Genomic DNA, 20,809 nt, shown 5'->3' with positions numbered 1-20,809 from the left:
TTAATTTATATTTCTGGACTGGCACATTTTGACTGTCAGTCTCTGTTCCTTCAATGTAGTAAGTACAAGAACTGAAAATTTGCTTTACCTTGAGGTCTCAATAAAGAAAAAATAAATGAGTTTCATTTTTGTTACTTTATCTGTCAACAACTACTAGGCTGGTATGAATCTTGGCAGTATGTAATCAAAGTCTTATGTACTGCAATAACAGAGCCATTCTACCTTATTCACTGTAATTGTTTTTCTCTAGCACAAAGCACCATGATGTTATATGAACACCCCTTCAAAAGTTGGTAAAATAATTCACCAATGTGCTAAAAAGGAAAATGCTGATGCATTTCTTTATTAAATTACTTTATAGCTGTAAATGTAAATTGCTGGAACATGTTTTTCACCCATACAAACAATACTCAGCTATGGCATAGGCTTTTTGCACAATCTTATGATCACAGCAGCCTTTATTGAGTTTTATTATCCCATGTGAGTCTAGTGTGAAACTTTGAGGAGTAGACTTCTGGGCAACTCTTCTGGACAGAATAATTGGTATTTAGGAGGAAGTGTCATGTTATATTTGCGTCTGCAAGGCATGGAAACCATTATTCAAAAAAAGGGGATACATTGACAAATAGCATTAAATAGCTTACTCTCTGGTCCTCTTCACAAAAAAGAACCTCAGCACTTTGAGGAGTATGACATATTTTGTCCAGGGCTTTGGCTCTGTCAGAATCACACACAGCTGGTGACAGACAATTATGCAGAAGGAAAAAGAACCAGCAGGTTTGATTTCTTCAGAGCAACATACACACTTTAAAACTTACATAAGCAGAACAAATGGTAAACAAAAGAATCACCTCCTCACAGTGATTTTATAGATAATAAACCATTTTAAAATGCAGGACTCCACAGAAAACTTTAATTGAGGTTTTCAGAAGAGCTGAATCAATCAAACCTTAGGTCACTGCTCTGGATGGGGGATGTTGCTGTTTGTGGGTTCCTTGGTTTTTTCTCCCTCCGCTCAACACACACCTTGAGAAGTGGTGCAACCAGGAGGTCTGGGCTCTGGGCAGGTCCTAAAATTATTCAGGGGCACTGGTAGTTGCTTTAGTTTTAAAATACAAAATTATCAATTTTAGTCAACATAACACACTGCCCAAGGCATTTTGCTAATAACATTTTGTGAGCATGTGAACAGATTACTAATCATTTCACATTTGCTTTTGGAAATATTTGAAAGTGTATAACATGTAAATTAACAGTCCACTAAGGAATTCACATTGCTCTGCTTTGTGGTATAAACACAGTAATTGTTAAACAGAGCTTGCTTGTAGGTATTTTGGACAGCACCACATAGGTCGGTGCTTTCAACAGGGCAAGATACTCTGGCTACCTGCTCCCAAAAAGACCTGGTCAGCTTTAGAAACTTGGGTCTTTGCTCTGATCCAGAGATTCCCTCAAACCCATTATCTCAATTTGAAGTCCAATTCACCCCTCAAAATTGTGTTATTTCATGTGAAAAACACGATGGATAATTCAGGAAATCAGAATTGAAATGCAAACCCACAAATTATCTATACATTAAAACAAAAATGGAAAGAAGGGTGTTGGCACAACAGTGACCAGATGGGAATTTATACCGTTTAATTAAAGCAAGAGGAGTTGCTAATAAAATTAGCATAATCCTTGGATACAGCCCATGGGACTGTACATGAATTACTAGGACTGGATGAAACTTAAAAGATGGCTTTTAAACTAAGATGTCTGTAGTCAATTATGCCATCTATGTCCTGAGAATACCACACAGGAAAGGCATGACTAAGCTGAATTTCTGTGTTGTTCTCTACTCCACAGAGAGATCAGGTAGTTGGTATCAATTACACATGAAAGGTATAGCACAGAATTTGGATAACAGGTCATTATTCCATTTATGTTGTATTCTTGATCTAGGTTTTTAATTTAATGAAAGAATAGATAAAACTCTCTTGGATTTGTTAAGTGCCTCCTAATGAAAGTAAAAATTAAGGAATTCTCAATCGCCACATGACTGCCTACTAAAAGCTTGAATAAACAAGAATGAAGCTCAATTTTCAGCGTAAAAGAAAAATAAATTGGCATGAGCCATTTTTCTTTAGAAGACAGCATGCAGACAGTATGGTCTGCACAAACTTGCCATGATAAATAACAAGTCCCTTTTCAGACAGCAGCATGATCAAAAAGTGTCTATCAATTACTTGGGAGATCATTACTGGGCATAATTAAGACAACTCCTAGAAGACTTTTGGATCAGATAGAATAAGACAGAGGCATTTTGGAAAGATGAAATTCCAGGCTGAGACAGCATTTTGACCCAAAGTGCTTTTGAAACAGAGTGGTGCAGCTGGGAATGGAAAAGAGTAGTCCTCCTTTCCCACACCTGACTTAAAGCATTGATTTCAGCTGCAATTCCTATTAGGGAACATCATAGTAAATACTCACATTCTCCATTCAACAGAACTGGATTTATTTCCCTGGGGATACTCTTCATTTTACTTAGCAGACAAGGCCCTTTGGGCAGCCCAGACTGAAGGCTCTGTGATGATGTATTTCCCCACTTCTTTGTGAGAGCCAAAGCAGTGTCCTAGGGTCAAACTTGAATGTCCTCAAAAAAAAAAGTGACCTCCTCAACTTAGCCAGGAAGAACCAAGACTTGGGATTAGAAGGAAGGAAAAGCAAGGGTTCCACTTCCAGCATTTCCAGCTACTTCACCCACCCTTCCTCAAGCCATGATAGGTTCTGTGACTAGCACTCCCACCCACCTGTTTTCATGATTCAATACCTACATTGATAAAGTTTGATATCTACAAGTTGCTTGTGTGAGCCTTTGTACTTTGAAAAAAAATCTATGAAGAACTCTAAAAAAAAAAAATCATTTAAAAGGATTAAAGAATGAGAGAGGAGAAAGAAGCCTTTCACCTTAAAAAGAATCTCACAGAATGCAGAACCTAAGAAAAATCATTAATGAAAACTGCATAAATAGTAGGAGTTCCTGCACGGTGAAAAATTCAATCAGTTTCCAATGAATTTAGAAGTTCTTACTTCATATAGGCAGTGACTTAAAAGTGGAAAATAACACAGAAAAATTTGAAACTTTCACAAGAAAAAAAAAATCTAAGATTTGACTCCAAAATTTTGTATTGCTAGAATTACTTATATTGAAATGTTATGAAGATGCTAAGAATAAAACTACAGTCTTGTAGAACACAGTGAATTAATATGCAGTCCATAAAACAGAGTTTACTTTCCATTCTAATTTTTTCAATGAAAAAAAAGAATTAATGTTAGTCAGAAGCTATAGTTTTAGTTTGGGTTCTTAATTATTATTACTCACCCAGGATATTGGTCACATTTAGCTCAGCTCATATAACATTTATATATAATATAAATATAATATTATATTTATACATAAAATAAACATAATATATAATATAAAATTTTCTATATTATATGTATAGATAAAAATTTTATATATCAATCTAAAATAAGATTCCTGAGGGTGCAACTATATTCCAGAGTATGAAATACATGGAAGAGTGGTAGGAATTTTTACACAGGTCTTCTAATTTTCATTAACAGTATTCAATGAAAAATTGAATGTTAATGGCACCTTCATACTGAAGAGCATTTCGCCAGTGACTGGACAACAGATTTTCTCTTGGAAACACAGCTCGTTAAACACTACCAACACCAGGGGACTTCCTAATTTAAAAAAAAAAATAATTAAAGGTATCACATGTCATTCTCCTTATCCTCAGCAGACACCATAGGTAATGAGGAAATCAGATAACTGTGTCTTACGTTCATATTGCAAGGCTTGAATAAACTCACTAGTCAGCTTTGACGGGACACTGGCGAAGAGGCTGTTCCTGAGCCCGAGCTGTGCAGATCGTGCTGCGCCTGCCCCAACCCCTGAAAAGCACCGCATTGTACTCATGGCACCCACAATTTTTTACCCCCAGCTCCAGTCCTGCAAGACTTACCACCTTCTCTGCTGTTTAGGAAAAGATACAGCACAGAAATTAGTTCTTTTTCCCCTTTTCCCTTCCCTGCAGGAAACAGAAGGCACTGTGCCAAGGGATGCCAGTGTGAGACCTGCTGCTTTTCCTGGGGCACGCTGTTGGTCGAGGGCATGAGAAAAAGATTTACTGATGATGATGATGGAATTCTTTTAGGAACAGTATTAGATAATGTGACACATGTCAATGGGGAAAATGGATACTAAGTTCTCCCAGGCTGACAGGCTTGGCTGATCCTACTCTATGCCAGTGGGGTAACTTGCCAAATTTTGAGGATCTGACAGCACCATTACAAAGCAAACAATTTCCAAGTGTAATAAATTAGCCTTAAAAATATATATTTCATCACATTCTGAAAAAGTATTTTCCCAATTATAAAATGCATCCATTCTTCACAATTCTTCTCCCTTACCTTTCACAAATTCAATTTTAGCACATTACTTAGATGAGTGGTGTGGTATCCCTGTTAAAATTGCATGCAATGGATCACGTTTTGCACACTACATTACACCTTGTGCCGTTCTGCTGATTTCAATTGGATTACACATTGTGTAATTCAACGCAAAATTACTTCCAATGACAACCCTTTTATTCCTATGCATACATGGTGATCCATCATGCCCTGCATACTAAGTTTGGCATTTCCATTTCAAAGTCCCTGTTGGAATCAGAAAGCATGGAACCACATACATAGAACTTGAATTATTAGATATAAACTTTGCCATTGTTTAAGGAAAAAAAAGTGTACAGTTTTGATTCATATTTCTGGCGCCATCCTTTATGCAAATCACTTTGTCCAATATAAATCAGCAGTGTTGCAAGCTCCCATTTCCTTGACATGCAGCACAAACATGAATTTACAACAATTTTTTCACCTGTGTTTACTGTCTCTCCTACATCTCTTCCTACCACTTCTTTGGAATAAAATTAGACCCTGTTCAAAAAGTGTCAGCCTCTAGCTCTCTATAAACAGACTGAACTCAATTCAGTTGGTGATACTTTTAGCAATCTGATATCCTACATTGCTCCTTCACAAAGCTTTTTTGTCAGTGTATTCCTACATCAAGATCTTGCCTGGTTACATTCTTGAGCAAGGAGGGCCTTATACTGTCCTGGCACATTTGAACAACTTTTGTATCAACTGTTCCTTAGCAAAGACTTGTCTCCACTTTAGCTTTTGATAAGGAGCAAGGTTGTTCTACTTTACAGCGGGATTTTCCCTGTAGGACACGTGCAGCACCGTATTAGGTACATCCAGCCTGGCTCTGCAGCTTGGAGGTGATGCAGCAGAGAATCACAGACATTAATTTGCTCCCAGAAGTAGTATAGCCATGCTAAAGCCATTCTGTACCTGGGCTAATTAGAAGAATAGTTCCTGATCTTCAACTGAAAAGGCTTTCTTTCCCTCTGTTTTTTCTTTCCTTTTCTTTCCCACCCTCAGATGTTGCTAATCTCTGTGGGCAAATTTACTGGAGCATGATATGAGATGTTAACAGTGCCTGTTGCAGAAGAAAATGGTAGAATTAATTAGAGCTTCTTTCTTTTAGGAGATAATCTAGTTTTGAAAAAAGATTTCTGAATTGAGGATAATAGGGAAAAAATTAATAATTCTTGTCATCTGGAGATAATTTTAACCTGAATCATCAATATTTAGGGTCAGACTGCCTCAAACCATTTACAGGTGCACAGCACACACAGTTAGCCTTTTCCTTTATCTTCTTTGCAAAAGCCACAGAGTATCACAGTCTCCAAAGGTGCCTGCACAGCCACCAGCTACAAGGCAGGCCATGCAGTGGGAGTGTGCCCAAAAAGCCTCATTCCTGGATTCTGCAGCTTGCATGTGCTGTTGACACCACAGAAAAATCACATTCTAATTTGAACTAACATAAATTCTCTCAGTATGGTTGGGGTGGAAATTTTACCTATTTTGTGGTGATGTGAGCAGTGCCATCCCACAGGGCTCTTCTCAGCACTAGCTAGACCAAATCTGCGTATCACTGTGATGAACTCTAAAAAGCACAAACTTGTATAAGGCATTTGGACTTTTCCTGGTAACAGCAGCTGAGGAAAAAAAAATGTACTGAATGCTAAAATACAGTAACATCTGCTTTACAGGCCTACAATAAAATGCTAAGTACAGTAGTCCTGTGTTCAGGGATTGCTTGTAACATACATCATCTGTTTGAAGTTGAGCAATTGCCCTTGTCTTCTGCTGTCAGACAAAGATAGAATAATTCCTGGAAGTTTGGTGTTCCTGTCATGACAGTTCGCTGGAAGCTCTTTACTGGGCAGAGACTTTACCAAGCCAGCCTGAACTTTAGGACACTCTACAAAGTATTTTGTGTCTAAACCCCCCTGGAGAAAAGAGAAAAACTGATATTGGCTCACCTTGAGATCAAGTGTCTGACAACTGAGGAACTGGTGGACACAGGTTCTTGAAAATTTGGGTGATGTAACCCCTAATGTTTTTTCCCAGGGAAATTTATCTATTAGACCTTCCATTGGGATGGGCATCATGAAAATCTCTGCAATTCAATGTTTGATGAGGGGGAGAAAGGCAGAAGGGTTGGTTTTGATTTAGCCACAAGGAAACTGGCTGGTTTAAGAAATAAAAAAACTTGCAGTTTGGCAGCTACAAGGCTGCTGCTAGATGAACTTAATTTCGCAAGCAATATGTGAAAGAAATGAAGGTGATGGCAGCAATCAGCAAAAAGTCAGCATAGAATCCAGAAGAGAAAATAGGATAGAAACCAATTAGTTGGCTGAAAAATCAGGAGATTAATCTGAGTAAATAGTCAGGCAGTTCCCCTGGGTCATTATAACATTTAACAACAGTACCAGGACTTCACTGATGATGAAGAGCAAAGAGCAGAAAGAATTACTCAGTGGCCTAGTCCTGAACAACAGGCTACCAGCGATGATAAAATCTGGAATTTTGTCTGTCATAGAAAATAGAACAGTGAAAGATACAGAATAGCCTAATGAAAAAAGGAATGGACTAAGGATCAGAGCTTTTCTTTCTGTCGAAGGTCTGCATGGTGACAACAGAGAAGTCTGATGCTCTGCCCCAGTTTCCCCACAAAGGATGCAGGAGCCTTGCACTTTGAGTCACAAGAATAGCCCCTACCAACATAATTTAAAAAGTGAAAAACTCTGAACAAAAATACCAAAAATTTTAATAAACTTCTTGCAAACAAGAATGAGTTCACAAACTCTTATTTCTAGAACATATTCTATTTTGGGAGAAAAAAAATTGAAAAAGCACAAACATATATGTGAATTAGGTTCTTCGGGGGGCAGATGCAGACAATTTACAATGACTTGGGCCTTTGCAATTGCTATTTAATCTCGAGGTAAGGGGTGTTCTGTAGAGAAGCCCCTGTACAGACAAATAGCCAAGTTCCAGGAACAGATTTTAAGGCTGTCTTGAACATGCAGCTGACTACTCACGTTACTTCCCAATATACGTAGTCCGGAGGTGTGCAAGAAGACATCTCAAAGTAGGTGGAGGTTTTTCTCGAGAACACTTCCCTCTGGCAATTGCTGACAGAGGAACAGCCTGTGACTCTGTTGCCAGGTGGAGGAAATGATAGCAACCCCTGTGGCTATTAATTGCTGCCATTAACAACATGGGCGATAGGTGGAAAGATAATAGAAAGGCAATGCCATCTCTCTGCCTTGCCTCCAACCGCTTAGCCTGAAAACCCAGCCTGATGTTTATATAGTGCTCTCAACCTGTAATCTGCTAAATCCTGCGATTAAATAATTTTGCTCAAGGTTATAACTGGTTTTAAGTTGCACAGTTTAACACCAAGCATTAGAATTGACAAATGCCATTCCCTATTGAGTAAGCAACTGAACTTAAGCCTGGGGGCTGAGAGCTGCAAGAGCAGCCAACAGCTGTGAAGGGAAGTAATTCCAAAAAAAGGAGAGTATTTTATTAGCATCTGGGGAAGAAGAGGAGAGAAGGGAAAGGGGGCAGTGTAGAGCCTAAAACATTTTTTTTTACATGGGCTAAGCTGTTGTGCTTGGTGTGTGGGTACACCCTCCTAGAGAAATAGCTTCCAGTGTGGAGTACAAGTCTTGCATCCCAAGTGGAAAAAAAATTAGAATTCTGTGCTATCTCTTGTGAACTGCATAGTGGTTCCTGAGAGCAGAGGGGCAGGAGAGAATGCTGTAGAAATGTCTACCCTGTGGTAGAAGATGGGAATAGTATGCAGCACCATGTCTGGTTTTGCTAAGAGCTGAAATGGCACCAGCTATGCAAAGCATCTATGAACTTGGATCAAAGGAAGGAAGGTTGAAGAACTCATCCCTTGGGTTCTGGAAGACCCAGACCTCGAAAGAGTGATGCATGCAGGCATAAACTACCTGTAGACCTAGTCTTCACTGAGGACTGTGAAACATGACTACTTACACATTACTACATTAATGGGATAATGTGTTTACCTGAGCAGCTGGCTTTTCTCTTCTCCTCTTTAATGAAGAATTGTTACCTTTGGAAATGGGGAAAATTAGTTTATGAGGTACCTGAAGATTTTTTTCCCAGATTTCAGGCTTGAAAATGTTGGCTTATTAGAGGCCCTTGATAAATTTTAACTGGTCCCTGTGATTGCCAAACAAGTGCTGACACAAGTTAGACTAAGAATAATTTAATGCAAGGTTAGACCAGATGATCTCTAGAGATATTTTCCAATCTAGACTTTTTTATGATGGTATAAATGGATGATTACTTTTTAATAGCTGCTTGACTTAGAGGCAGAGCTATGTGAATAACTGATCTTTTGGCTAACTGGATGAACAGAAGGTCGAGAAGGGAGACACAGTGTTGGGAAACAAAATTTTCCAACTCTCGGCAAGCTTTTCTCTCCCATTACAGAAACACTTAGCATTGTCTCAAGGCATTGCATTCCAGGCAAAATGGAACAATTTCTACTCCTTTCACAAAGACTATATTCAACTAGGGGTTTTTTGAACAAAATGCTACTTAGGATGAAAAATCAAAATGTTTAAAAACGCATTTCAAGCTTTAAAAAAAACGTGTTGTTTTCTTGAGGGAACTATTCATGAATTTCTGAAGAGGCGACTGAAAGCATGGATAGTCTCCAGCGAGCCCGACTTCATTTTTTGCCAGATAGACTATTTCATTAAAAAACAATCAATCCCTTTGTCTGCTTAATCACTGTTCTGACAGTCTGCAAAGGAAAGACGAAGAATTCCTGCTCCATGTGGCACTGCACAGAGTCACATGAAGGCTAAATGGAAAGCCAAACCTAATTTTGCAAGAAGCCATTAGGAGCCATGGGCTCTCCAGTCCCACAAGGATAAAATCTTAACACAACAAGGTCCAATGTTTTAAAAATGACTGCCTGAAGGTCTGCTCATCAGCCTGCACTTACCCATTTAAATACCTGGGTTCACAGCGTGTGAGGGTACTTAGCAAGCAGCAGCTCCACTTGTGAGTTTGATGGGAGATGCTGGCTGATCAGGACTGTTCAAAGCCACACCACTTAATTTGGTACCTTCTTCCTCACTGGATTAGTAAGATAACCATTTTCCCTAATACCCAGGATTAATAATAATTTTAAAAGGAGTAATTAAATAATAGATTAAAAGAGATCAAAACTTCCACAAAAGGAGAACTGACATCAGGTGACTCTCCTTATAGTTCGGATCAACCAAAATAATAAACAGAAATTGCTTCCCAAGGCAGCAGTTCTTTTAGGTGCTGCAGCAAAACTGAGCTGAAAAGCCAGGATCACTCCCCTGGACAAGCTGAGCAAACAGGACTCAGCTCCAAGCATCTGAGCAACACTGGCTGAAAAAAATAATGAAAGATGAAGCAGAGGCAAGATGTCGATTGACTGAGGGCATATGAGAGACCTAAGGACAACAATCAATCATGGATCTGTAAGCTGTTTCAAACTATTCAATGCAAGGGAGCCAGTGAGGGAGCAGCATCTGTGTGCTCAGACTGGCTGCAGCGCCTCCAAAACCCAGCTCAGTCCAAATTAGGGGGAAGCACTGCCATGAACACCGAGTGCCCACACTCCCTCCCACTGGCAGACAGCCCACAAAACCTGCACCCCGTCACAGGGAGTCACTTGAGCATGGAGACAAAGCCCGGGTATCTAAATATTTAGACAGCCCATGTGTTTTTGGCAGCATGTTGGATTTCCTACCCAGGGTTTGCAGGGTGCCTGCTTGGACATGCCGGGATGGCAACGCCCAGCACAGGCCGTGGAGCGTGCAGGTTGGATGGGGAACAGCCACAGCCACTGTTGCTGAGTTTGAGGCTAATCAGGTTTGATGTCTCACCTCTTGGTTCAGCATGGGCTTGCAGCCCGAGTTTTTGTTGGTGAGCTGCAAGGGTGCTATCTGGCTTGTCATGTCTAATAACTTTCTCTTCTGAAGGCTGATATGCTGAAAGATCTGTGCTGCTGATGTTAAAAGCTGGATTTTCAATGCCTTCTGTTGCTGCTCTCTCTTCTTTTACTATAGAAAACAAGGAGGTCAGAAGAGCACATTATAGCAAAGTGTATTTCAATGACAAGCAGAAAATTCCTTCTAGTAATTCCTTTGCTGAAAGACTCAAGTGTATCGTCCTCAAATGTCGCCAAAACAGAATTAGGTTAAAATTAACTCTAAAAAAAAAAAAAAAAAAAAAAAAGAATAAATGATTAAAATAATTACAAATTGCACCCTGACAAGCAAGAGCAAAATTTCGCCCACAGCCATTTGTCTGTAATTAGTTAATTAATCCTTACACAAATTATGAGCAATAACTCATCAAGCAAGGCTCACCCATCAGAAATTCAGCCGACTTGGATTTCTTCTGCTTAGTTTGCTTCAGAGCCTTCTGCTGGAACTTCTGGAGGGAAATTGTTAAATGAATAAATTAGCTAAAGAACGAAGATCATCCTTTATGATCCACAACTAACACAGTATTTTAAATATGGGATGGCATTGAAATGTCATTTAATTTAAATCTCTGCTAAAGGGGTCAAACACTAATTGAACAACAGAAGTGGAAGAATTAAATAAAATAGAAGAAAAGTTGAAACAAATGCCAAATGAAGGTCACATTAAAATACTTTGTTTTTCCCCAATTTTAATTAATGCAAAGAAACCTCAACAAATGAAGAACATTATAAGACTTGTCTCTCAGTATGCATTCAACAGCAACTGCTTTATTTCACTTGCAGAACGGCAGTGCTTCATTTAGAAAAGTTTGGTTATGTAGCATATTTATGAGCAGACTTCCCTGACGTCCCCTATCCTTCCATTTTCTAAGTCCACTTACGTAACCAGTGTATCTGTTCACCACAGAGGAGCTAAAAATGAATGAGCTCTACCCTTTCATACAATGCAATAGAATGACAAGGGAGCTAAGACAATTTTAAATGAAGTGTGGCAAAAGAGAGATCACAGTCCAGGGAAGAGAGGAAGCAGGACTCATTACAACAATGGAAAGTTCATTTAAGATTAGAGAGACACCAACAAGGGTTACGGTGAAACCAAACAGCAGGAAATCTTGTGGAACCTTAACTCTGACAAGTTCCACAGTAATTCCCATGGGCAAGCAAGGCTCAAAAATTATATGGTCACATTGAACTAAGGAAGGCCCAAGTGCTGAACACCATCTTTGTGTAATACCTAGAGCCACATTGGGCAAGAGTCACATGTGGTCTGGTATGCGGCTACAGACCCTATTTCAGATGTTGACAGTCAAAACAGGCAAAGATTATCTAAAATAAAGCACATCTGGGAATATTAATCAAAGCCAAAACCAAAGTAAGAAAACAGTTCGGACCCATTTATTTTAGAACGTCACATGGCAGCTTCCAAAAACAGCATTATTTTTTCAAGCCAGTTGCTTAATTGTCCAGTGATAAAGACCACTCCTGGCAACATAGCTCCTGGAAACTGTCAATAGAAAAGGATTAATTACAAGAATCATTGAAAAATTGCAGTTTTTATAGCATCCATCTTTCCCGTTTGATTGTGGGTGTCAATTTCCAGTAAAAAAACAGCACTTGCAGCAGACACAATCAATAAACCTGTCAAAAATAACTGAACCATACCACTGACAGGTTACTATAGATATTAATATCTTCATATTTATACATGTATATATGCACACACATATATGGTTTTCTAGAAACAGTGGACATCCTCTAAATTAAGACTAATACCCTACTAAAAAGCAAATATGTAAAAATGAACAGACACATTCTGAAAGCTACAATAAATAAATACATAAAGAGAAAAAAATCCTGCAAGCCACATGCAGCTCAACTGAAGTTAATGATAATTTTGATGGGAGTTCAATAGGTTCAGAAATTCACCATACTGTTTCTGATTATTCAAAAATACACATTCATTCCATTAGTATCTTCAGAATTATGTCTGCTTTGCAATATTAAAGAATTGCTGCATTCCTGCATGCCATAAAATTTTAATTGAGCCGCTTTTAAAGATTCCAGAGTATTTGTAACACTGCTGTGTGATAATTATTCTAACTATGCTGTGTATAATCACCACACAAAACCTTCAACTTCATGTTAGCAGCTAAAGAAAACAATATCAAGCCAAAATTCTGGGGCAAACTTTCAAGTGGTATAAATCAATACACATCTGTAACTCTGACGGGATTAAGATGATCTGCAGTAGATTCTGTGTCTTCCTTCTGCATGTCAGATGTCCCTAACAAAACTACGTGCTCGCTATATTGGCCATAGACAACTTTCAGCTGTTATGGTCTGGAAAAAGCACAAGCTCCTTTCACAGCATAAAGAAGTAAAAGAGGTATTCCTACTTCCTTATGCATAATAAAAATATGTTCTGCTGTGGGTTCTGGAGTGGATTTGAGTATGTGTGTTTTGGGGTTTTTATTGTTTGGAATTTTGGAGAGTTTTTGGTCTTGTTTCGGGGAAGGTGTTAAGGTGTTAAATCTTTGAGGGGTTCTAGTTGGTTTTTTTTAGGATTCAGTACAGTTAACACCAAATTTTGTATTTTTCAGTGACACAAATGACTAAATTATTTGGTACTTCAGGCAAATTTTCAGGTAATTGGTGGAACATGCTTGCGATCCTTATGCACTGCAAAGAGATGATGCCCTTGTCCTTTAATGCAATCAGGTTTTGAAAATATGGTCTTCATATTTTTTAGAATGAAAGCAATGCTTGATTTCCAACAGCAGAGTTGAATTCTTCCAGTGTTGCTTCTCAACATAGCTGAATTTCAGTGGTGGCCTTTGTGTAATCAACACATGTTCTTGTCATTTCGTGCTTGAGAGGAAATTAGAAGACATTTTCCTTTCATACCTATTTCCAGCCAATTTCCTCATCCTTCTCTCTTTTACACATGAGCAATTTTAAGTTGTGTAAATAACACTATTTCCCCTCCTTTTTATTTTAGGTTTCCTTTCCCAACTCCCCTACCCTTATAATACTTTGCCTTCTCATCAGAGAATAGGCAGGAAATTATCCAGTTGCATTTTACATTCATTTTATCATTAGTCACTACTACTTAATGTATGTATTTATGCAAATTTATTACTAGAGCAAATGTTCTTTAATCAGTTTTCACATACCTGAAAAACTTAGGTTTTCAATAGCAAATTAAATAAATGCTCTCAGTGACCATTTGGATTGTTTGCAGGCAAAGTCCAGGTGTGTGAGCATACTGAAACAAATGCACATGAACACACATCCTTACAGAAAGCTTCCACTCTGATTACAGAGCATTATCCCAAAATAAACATAAACAAGCATTAAAAAAAAAAAGTTGCACAAACTGAAGCCAGAGCCTCAAGTGATGCAAAGGCTGTGCTGGTTTACACCTGCTGTGACAAGGGTACAACTTGCAGCCACAAACCAAATGCACCAGATCTGTCCATCCACAACCAGCACACAGAAAGGGGATGTCCCTTGCCTGCAAAGTCGAGTTTAAAGGGTCATCTCGCTGCTGCAGCAATTCATCCTACCTCAAATTCCCACGACTGTTGCTGAAAAACAAGAAGGCCTGCCTTTTAATTTTTTAAAATACCTTTTTACCTTGAGTGTGCTGCACTACAGCAAAGACAAGGGGAGTTAGAAGTGTTTGAGCACAGCACAGACTAATCACCGTGTCACTCAAAAAGGGATCTAAACCTTTAAAAGCTTTTTTTGCACGTGGTCATCATTAAAAGGCACCGCCTGCTTTCTGATACCGATGGAAACAAAGGAAAACCGGGAGCACCAGAACCTGCAGCACTCTCATCTCTGGGAGAGCAGCGAGCACCACAACAACAGCAGCAGTAGCAGCAGCAATGGCGAGGGAAAAAACCCTCATTTATAACCAGTGACAACTAAAACCTATGAAGTTTTTAAAAGAATGTGATTGTTGTCAAAAGGAATTGGGTACAACAATGCTGCGTTCAGCTCTGGTTCCACTCAAAGCCGTGGCTGAGGGGCTCTGGGAAAGCCGCTGGAAGGCTGGTGGGCACAGACCAGCAAGAAAGTGAATTTTGCATACTGTACGGATCATCGCTCAGTTCAGGGCAGTCATATTGAATCTGTGATCAACCAATTGTGCTTCATGAAACCGTCAGCCCTCATTTACGTCTAGCTGTTTTCTTCTGTCCTGCTGTAAACAAGCTCTGCTCTGAGCTGTCTCCCTACCCTTATCTGCTTACGAAGATCACACAGACAGACCTCATCAGCAGCCTTAGAGTTAAAGTTAAAGTTACTGCTTCCAGACAGCAGTCCCCATGCAAGCTGGAAGTCAAAAAGAAGAGCAACTTTGGAATGACAGAGTTTTAGTTCCTTTTAGGAAATGCATACCTTAGATTCATACACATACTGGCATGTTATGTCTCTTTCATGAAATTAAATTAGGTGTTCCTAATATGAACAACTGTTTCTAACATCAGCAAACTAGCTCAGCAGATTCATCCATGGTTTTGTTTGTGGGTTGGTTGTCTTGTTGTTGGTTGTTGGGGGTTTTTTTTGTTTGTTTTTGTTTTTGTTGTTTTTTTTTTTTTTGCTTTTTTCCTTTGGGGTCTTGTTTGAATACAGCCAAAAGAGAAGTAGCTGGAAATATTGTCAATCTGGTAGGGCTCCAAGAACCTAATAATGCCTGAAATGCTCTAAGGAGTGTAACGATGGTAAACAGGAACAGGTATGTTGGCTTCTGTTCTCATTCACTTCAGTGAGAGCATTAGCCTTTCAATGGAAAGCAAAGCACAGTTTTCAAAGAATGATCCTCTTGCATAAAAAGGGATGGAGCTTCACTAAGCACTTATTCCTCTGTGAACACGCTCACACACACAAATGCATTACTTGCTATTTACAGCATTTAATTCTTGCAACCAGCTGCTAAGTCCCTGTTAAGGCTTTCCTTATGCAGCTGGAGCTGGAACCTTTTCCTTTCTCCCAGCCTATTACTTTGTCTATTTAAGGGATGGCAGCCAAAGAGAAACAGCTTGGTATTTGCACCTGTCTGCTTTAAGCACTCCATGTTAGATTTTGCAGAGAACAAACTCTTCATTGCTAAAGAGAATGACACTTAGGAGGGTCAAAGATGCTTTTAGCTGACTCTGCAGCAATCAAAAATAAATAAAATTAAATAAATAAATAACTCCACTCTGTTTATTCCAGCTAGACAATGAGGCCAAAGGAAAAGGCTTGTCGTAAAAGAGCAGCTCGGTGTGTAGGTGGAGGATGTAACCCTGTGTGCTTAGTCTAACAGAACACCAGGCACAGCTAGGCATGAGTGAACCTGCACGCTGCCCACGCAGGAGCACGAGGGAGAGCTTTTGCCTCTTCCCCTATAAAACACAGAAATGCTTCAGGAAGCAAACATGTGCTAATTATCACTTCCGAATTTCTACATACCAGACTGCCTTTTGAGGACCCACAGAAACCTTTTCTATGTAGACGCTCAGATCTATGAGAAAATTGATTTTGTACAATTAAAAAGAAATGTACACTCCATTCATATGTATGCTCAGAAGTGTGCAAGCATTGCCCTACAGAGCCCCACTAGCTGGAGAGTAACTCAGTGAGGGTGCACACCAAGTGAGTAACCCACATGTGATCTTTCAGCCCTACACAAACTATCTTAGCGAGCTTGCTTCTTGCTAGGAAACAAACACGGGGCTTTCAGTCAACTTTCATTTACAATTGCGCTGAAAGAAACAACAATCTCACTGGTGTATTAGTTCAGTTACTAACAAGTAGTCTTTTTATTGCTTGCTCTTAAAATAGAAAAGCCCTCAAAAAACTCAAGCTACAGAGTTGATGACAAGAACAAAAACACCACGGGAAGAAAAAAAAAAAAAACTAGAAGGGAAATAAAACAAAGTAAAACATACAATTTATTAAACAAAACATTGATGCTGCATTTTGATTTCATAAATTGTCCCCATTTGTACTTCCTGCTTAAACAATAACTAACATGATGATGGGTTAAATGAAGTTGAGATTGTCACAAACATGGCCTCACTAGTAATTAATGTAGTTTAATATGGTTGTTGGCACACATCTCGCATGACAGATAATGTTCCAACATGTCACTGATAGGACCTTTCAGCACAGCTTTAGGAGATCTACCAGGCATTGCCGAGGTTGGTTGGGTCAAAGGGTTGAACCATGTGTAATTCAGAACAGAAGAGGTCCCACGGTCACTCCACAAAAACAATTACACTACTTATTTCACTCCATCCCTTGCCCGAAATTCACAAGCCTCACAGTTTCAGCGCAGTCAATCTCACTCTGCCCTGGGGCTATGAGCCACATGAAAATATGTGGTGCTGTGTTTATAAATCTAATCAAAAATAGAAACAGTAGACAAGCACAATGAGGTCCTACTATGGATCATGGGAATTCTCTAAATTCTGAAGGCACTTTTGTTTAACTTCTGTGGGCCTTCTCCTACCATTACATTGTCTGGTACTCTCGTTAATCATCTCCTTGACTTGTCAATGCTATAAAGGAGCCTGTGCGTCCGCCGACTTCCCTCCCATCACACTACAAATAATATTATGAAATAGCAATGCTAGGAATAGTCCCTTTCACTTTTCTCTTTGGAAAGCATGGCTTTTGCTTCACTTACCTCTTTCTCCATGCCAGGCTGCCCTTTCTCAGACCTGCAGCAAAAAATGCTTCCTCCTGCAACAAAGGAAAGGCAGTGTATCTGAATTTCCAGTCTGCAGTTCTTAATACCACTAGGTTTAGCACCCAGGACTTGTGGAATACCAGCCCATCCTGCTGGGATGGCGGGGGGAAGGGGGATGATGCCATTCCCTCTCTGATCTTGTCAATGAGCAAAGGGATGATGTAGCACTGCTCCTTCATTTCTTTTTGAAAACAAATTTCCATCAGATCATTAAAAAAAACCTGCTAACATAAACAAAAAAACCCATAATCTAAGATCAGATGAAGCAATGCCAACCAAAACTTAGTTTTAAGTGGAAGCAGGCCAGAAGTAGTAATTTCTACCACCAGAGAGTAACCAGTAACACGACACAGAGTTTGCTGTAGAATACACCTTACCTGAAGACTACAGTATCAAAGCTGTCAAACACAGGAACACTTCTGTAATCTGACATTTACGTGGATCCCACTTGTGCCTCATTTCCTATGCTGGGAGTTCCCTTGAAAAGATTAAAATTTTCCTCTACTTTGAGGTTATAATTAAGCAAACATACAATAACTTCACAATTTATATATCACATCAGCAAAAAGGCCTCAATTTTATACCACCTACTTTTGTCTCTATGTGGGAATAAAATTTATTCATTCCAAATGGCCAGACAGGTTGCCCCTGCACCCACTGAAATCAATGGCAAAACTCAGTCTGACTCCACAGTTGCAGGACCTGACCCACAATGAATAACAAGCTTCTTCCTTGGCCAGATTTTCCCTTGAGCATTCACAAAAACACACTTTCAGGTTATTTCGCTGAGCCTGAAAACAAAATTAGACTTTGAACAATTAAAAATATCCCTTCAGAGTCTCTCAGAAGCCTTAGGTGACCTTCTGGGTCAGAAGATGCCCTGTACAAAGTAGATGTTTGGACCCACTTGAGGAAACTCTCTCTCCTGAGGGCACCGGGCAAAGAAGTGCCTAATTCTGAGTATGTGCTTAGACTTCATTGAAATCAAAACAATGGACAGTGGACGGGGCCACAAGTGCTCCACAGAAAAAGGCTGCATTGTCACTCCAGTTTCTCACTAATGAATTAAGGGCTGAGCTTTTGCCCAGGCTAAGCTGATGCTGAGAGCCTGCTGACCTTTGCCATCACTCCTTGATTTCAGAGTCCTTCTTGGGGTGCCAAGGCCATTGAAGCAATGCTGGCGGCTGTGAATCCAGCAGCTCCTGCTCCTCCTAGAGCCAGCCCTGCCCAATCAGCCCCTGCACCACAGCCCACAGCTGTTGCAAAGCTCTCTGCCCCAGGGCACTATACAATATTGAAAATAAAGCCCTAGAAAGACCCTGCAGATAGGCTCAAGTCACAGATCTGGTCATTGTATGTCTCAGAAAGCAACCCTAGTCCCAATTCCAAAATCTGGGATGGGTTTTCAGGACAAGGTAGTATGTGCATTTCTTTTCCAGCTACTGGAACTGTAATTCCCCGAATGCAACAGGTTACTGGTTTTGAGCCCAATGGCATGACATATGGCTTGTCACCACTCCAAGGGGAACAGCAGGAAGGAACCACCTGTATCAACCAAAGCAACAAAACTTGAAAGGGCTGCTTTCCTCCTCAAAGCAGAATGGTGAGAAGCTGCCAGCAGAAGAGAACTGATCAAGACATAAACTGTGAATGCAACATTTTCATCCATGGTCAACATCTGTGCATTGTAGAAGAGCCAAAGGTGCAGCAATAAGGACTTGTGGAGCCACAACAGTCCAGGAATCCAAACATTAATGGGAACACTTGGAGTTTCATCTTGAAAAGCGTGATAAGGACAACAAAGGCAAAGGCAAACAATGAATTCAGAAGAGACATTAATAACATTAGGGTCTTAACACTGATTTTCTTAGAGTTTGAGAACTTCCTATTATTTGGGTTTTCCAGGAAATATTTTTGTTTGTTTACTTTGGTGGGGGAAAATTTATTGGATTTTTTAAATGAAGGTGTTAGACATTGCTTTTCCTTTTATCTTTATAGTACCAAACACACAACACATTCAACACTGCATCAACTGACCCTGACTGTGGCCTTAGTTAACCTCACCAGCCTATTTTCTTTAGCTGGATAACAGCTGAATCATTAGCATCAAACTAGCTTGCAGTCCTGAAAGAATACAGGGAAAACAGACTACATGATCTTCACAGCAATCAAAACACAACATAAAAAGTATCTGAGATCCCACCAGGTACTTTATTTCATACTTGGCTGATGTATTTTGCATTAATTAGGGATGGGCTTTAGTTATTTTTAAGTCCATTTGTAGTAAAATGGCAAAGCAAAACAATTACCTAGAAGTTCTTATACTGGATAGCCCATTTTGTTTTCTAATTTTTCATCCAATTATGCCTTTTTTTTCCACAAGAGGAAAAATTAAGGGTTCTAGATTAAATATGCAAGATATATTAATAACTTTCTGTAGTAAAAGTATTGTATTTTTTAATACAAAAAATGGAGGCATTTGAGAGATGCAGAAAACACTTTTTCAGCACCACACCCCTATTAACAGGTTCCCATCACCAGCTACAGCTCTGGGAGAGATCAAAACAACACACTTTTCGACTGGAGCATGCTCAGGGACGTATTTCTCATAACAGTTGATATTTTATGCTGTACCAGCCACCAGAAATCTCTTGGACCAATGTACAACAAGGTCCTTACAAACGCAGCCATAAAACGTGCGGTTTTCACCACGCTGCCACGCGACAGGAAAGAACCCTCCTGTTGGCGGCTGTGCACCCAGAATCTCCCCAGGGTGCACCCCAATGCCCAGGCACTTTATCAAGGAGAGCAATGCCCAGCACAGCTGAGGTGTTGGAGGAGAAACAGCGGGGTCATGGCAGGAGCAGCAAAGCAACAGTTTGTCATGGCGGGAGCTGCCCTGGCTCCTGCATCACCTTCACCTGGGGCACCATTTATCACATGCTAAGAAGCAGTGCTGTGGGATCCCTGTGCCACAATATCGGCAGAAACCACTGAGTAAGTGATAACCCTAACAACCCCGCTTGTAATTCCCTTTGGACTCTCTCATAAATACCAGGTAGCCAGCCTTGGTCTTCAAGAAATATTTCTTCAGGGGAAAATTGCGCCTCCAGTGAAGAGAATCCATCAGTCACTTAAATTCAGCAGGGCTGACCTTTGAAGCCAAAAGCACTGCGCTTATCCTCCTTTAATCATCAATTTTGGGAGCAGGTCCTTTAAAGTAATTTCAGATCCATGCTATATTTTTTGGTTTTAATTTTTCTTTTAAAAAAAATTATAAAGAAAGGAGCTTACTGCAATATGTCTTTATAAAGATTATTAACACACTCAAAATTAGGCTCACATTCAATTCATTCACTTGATAGGTTGTGATATTCCTAGCCTTTTTCTGTGTGCCTGAAAAGATGGATAGATACATGATTTTTCTAATGATAAACCTCAGTCAGCAGCTAAGCACCACTCAGCTGCTCACTCACCATCAGTGGAATAGGGGTTAGAGTCAGAAGGATAAGAGTACAAAACCTCATGGGTTTAGATGCAGTTTAGAACCATAGCCTGATTTGGGTTGGAAGGGACCTTAAAGATCATCCAGTTTCAAT

The 20,809-nt window shown here is 39.7% G+C and overlaps 1 protein-coding gene across 5 annotated transcripts in view; it reads right to left on the bottom strand.

Moving 5' to 3' along the window:
- LOC103815122 (uncharacterized) overlaps nucleotides 1-20,809 on the bottom strand; it is a 181,577-nt gene that overhangs the window by 144,793 nt on the left and 15,975 nt on the right. For all 5 annotated transcript variants that reach the window (XM_050970703.1, XM_050970698.1, XM_050970699.1 and 2 more), the window contains exons 2-4: nucleotides 17,148-17,203; nucleotides 10,854-10,920; nucleotides 10,368-10,544 (exon numbers count right to left, since the gene is read on the bottom strand). In XM_050970703.1, the coding sequence (XP_050826660.1) occupies nucleotides 10,368-10,544; nucleotides 10,854-10,920; nucleotides 17,148-17,159 (256 nt within the window). In that variant the 5' untranslated portion in view covers nucleotides 17,160-17,203. The remainder of the gene's footprint in view (nucleotides 1-10,367; nucleotides 10,545-10,853; nucleotides 10,921-17,147; nucleotides 17,204-20,809) is intronic.

This window comes from Serinus canaria, chromosome 2, assembly GCF_022539315.1.
Source record: "Serinus canaria isolate serCan28SL12 chromosome 2, serCan2020, whole genome shotgun sequence".
NCBI classification, from domain to species: Eukaryota; Metazoa; Chordata; class Aves; order Passeriformes; family Fringillidae; genus Serinus; species Serinus canaria.
The sequence above is the reverse complement of the archived record's forward strand: the minus strand, read 5'-3'. Positions and strand labels throughout refer to the sequence as shown.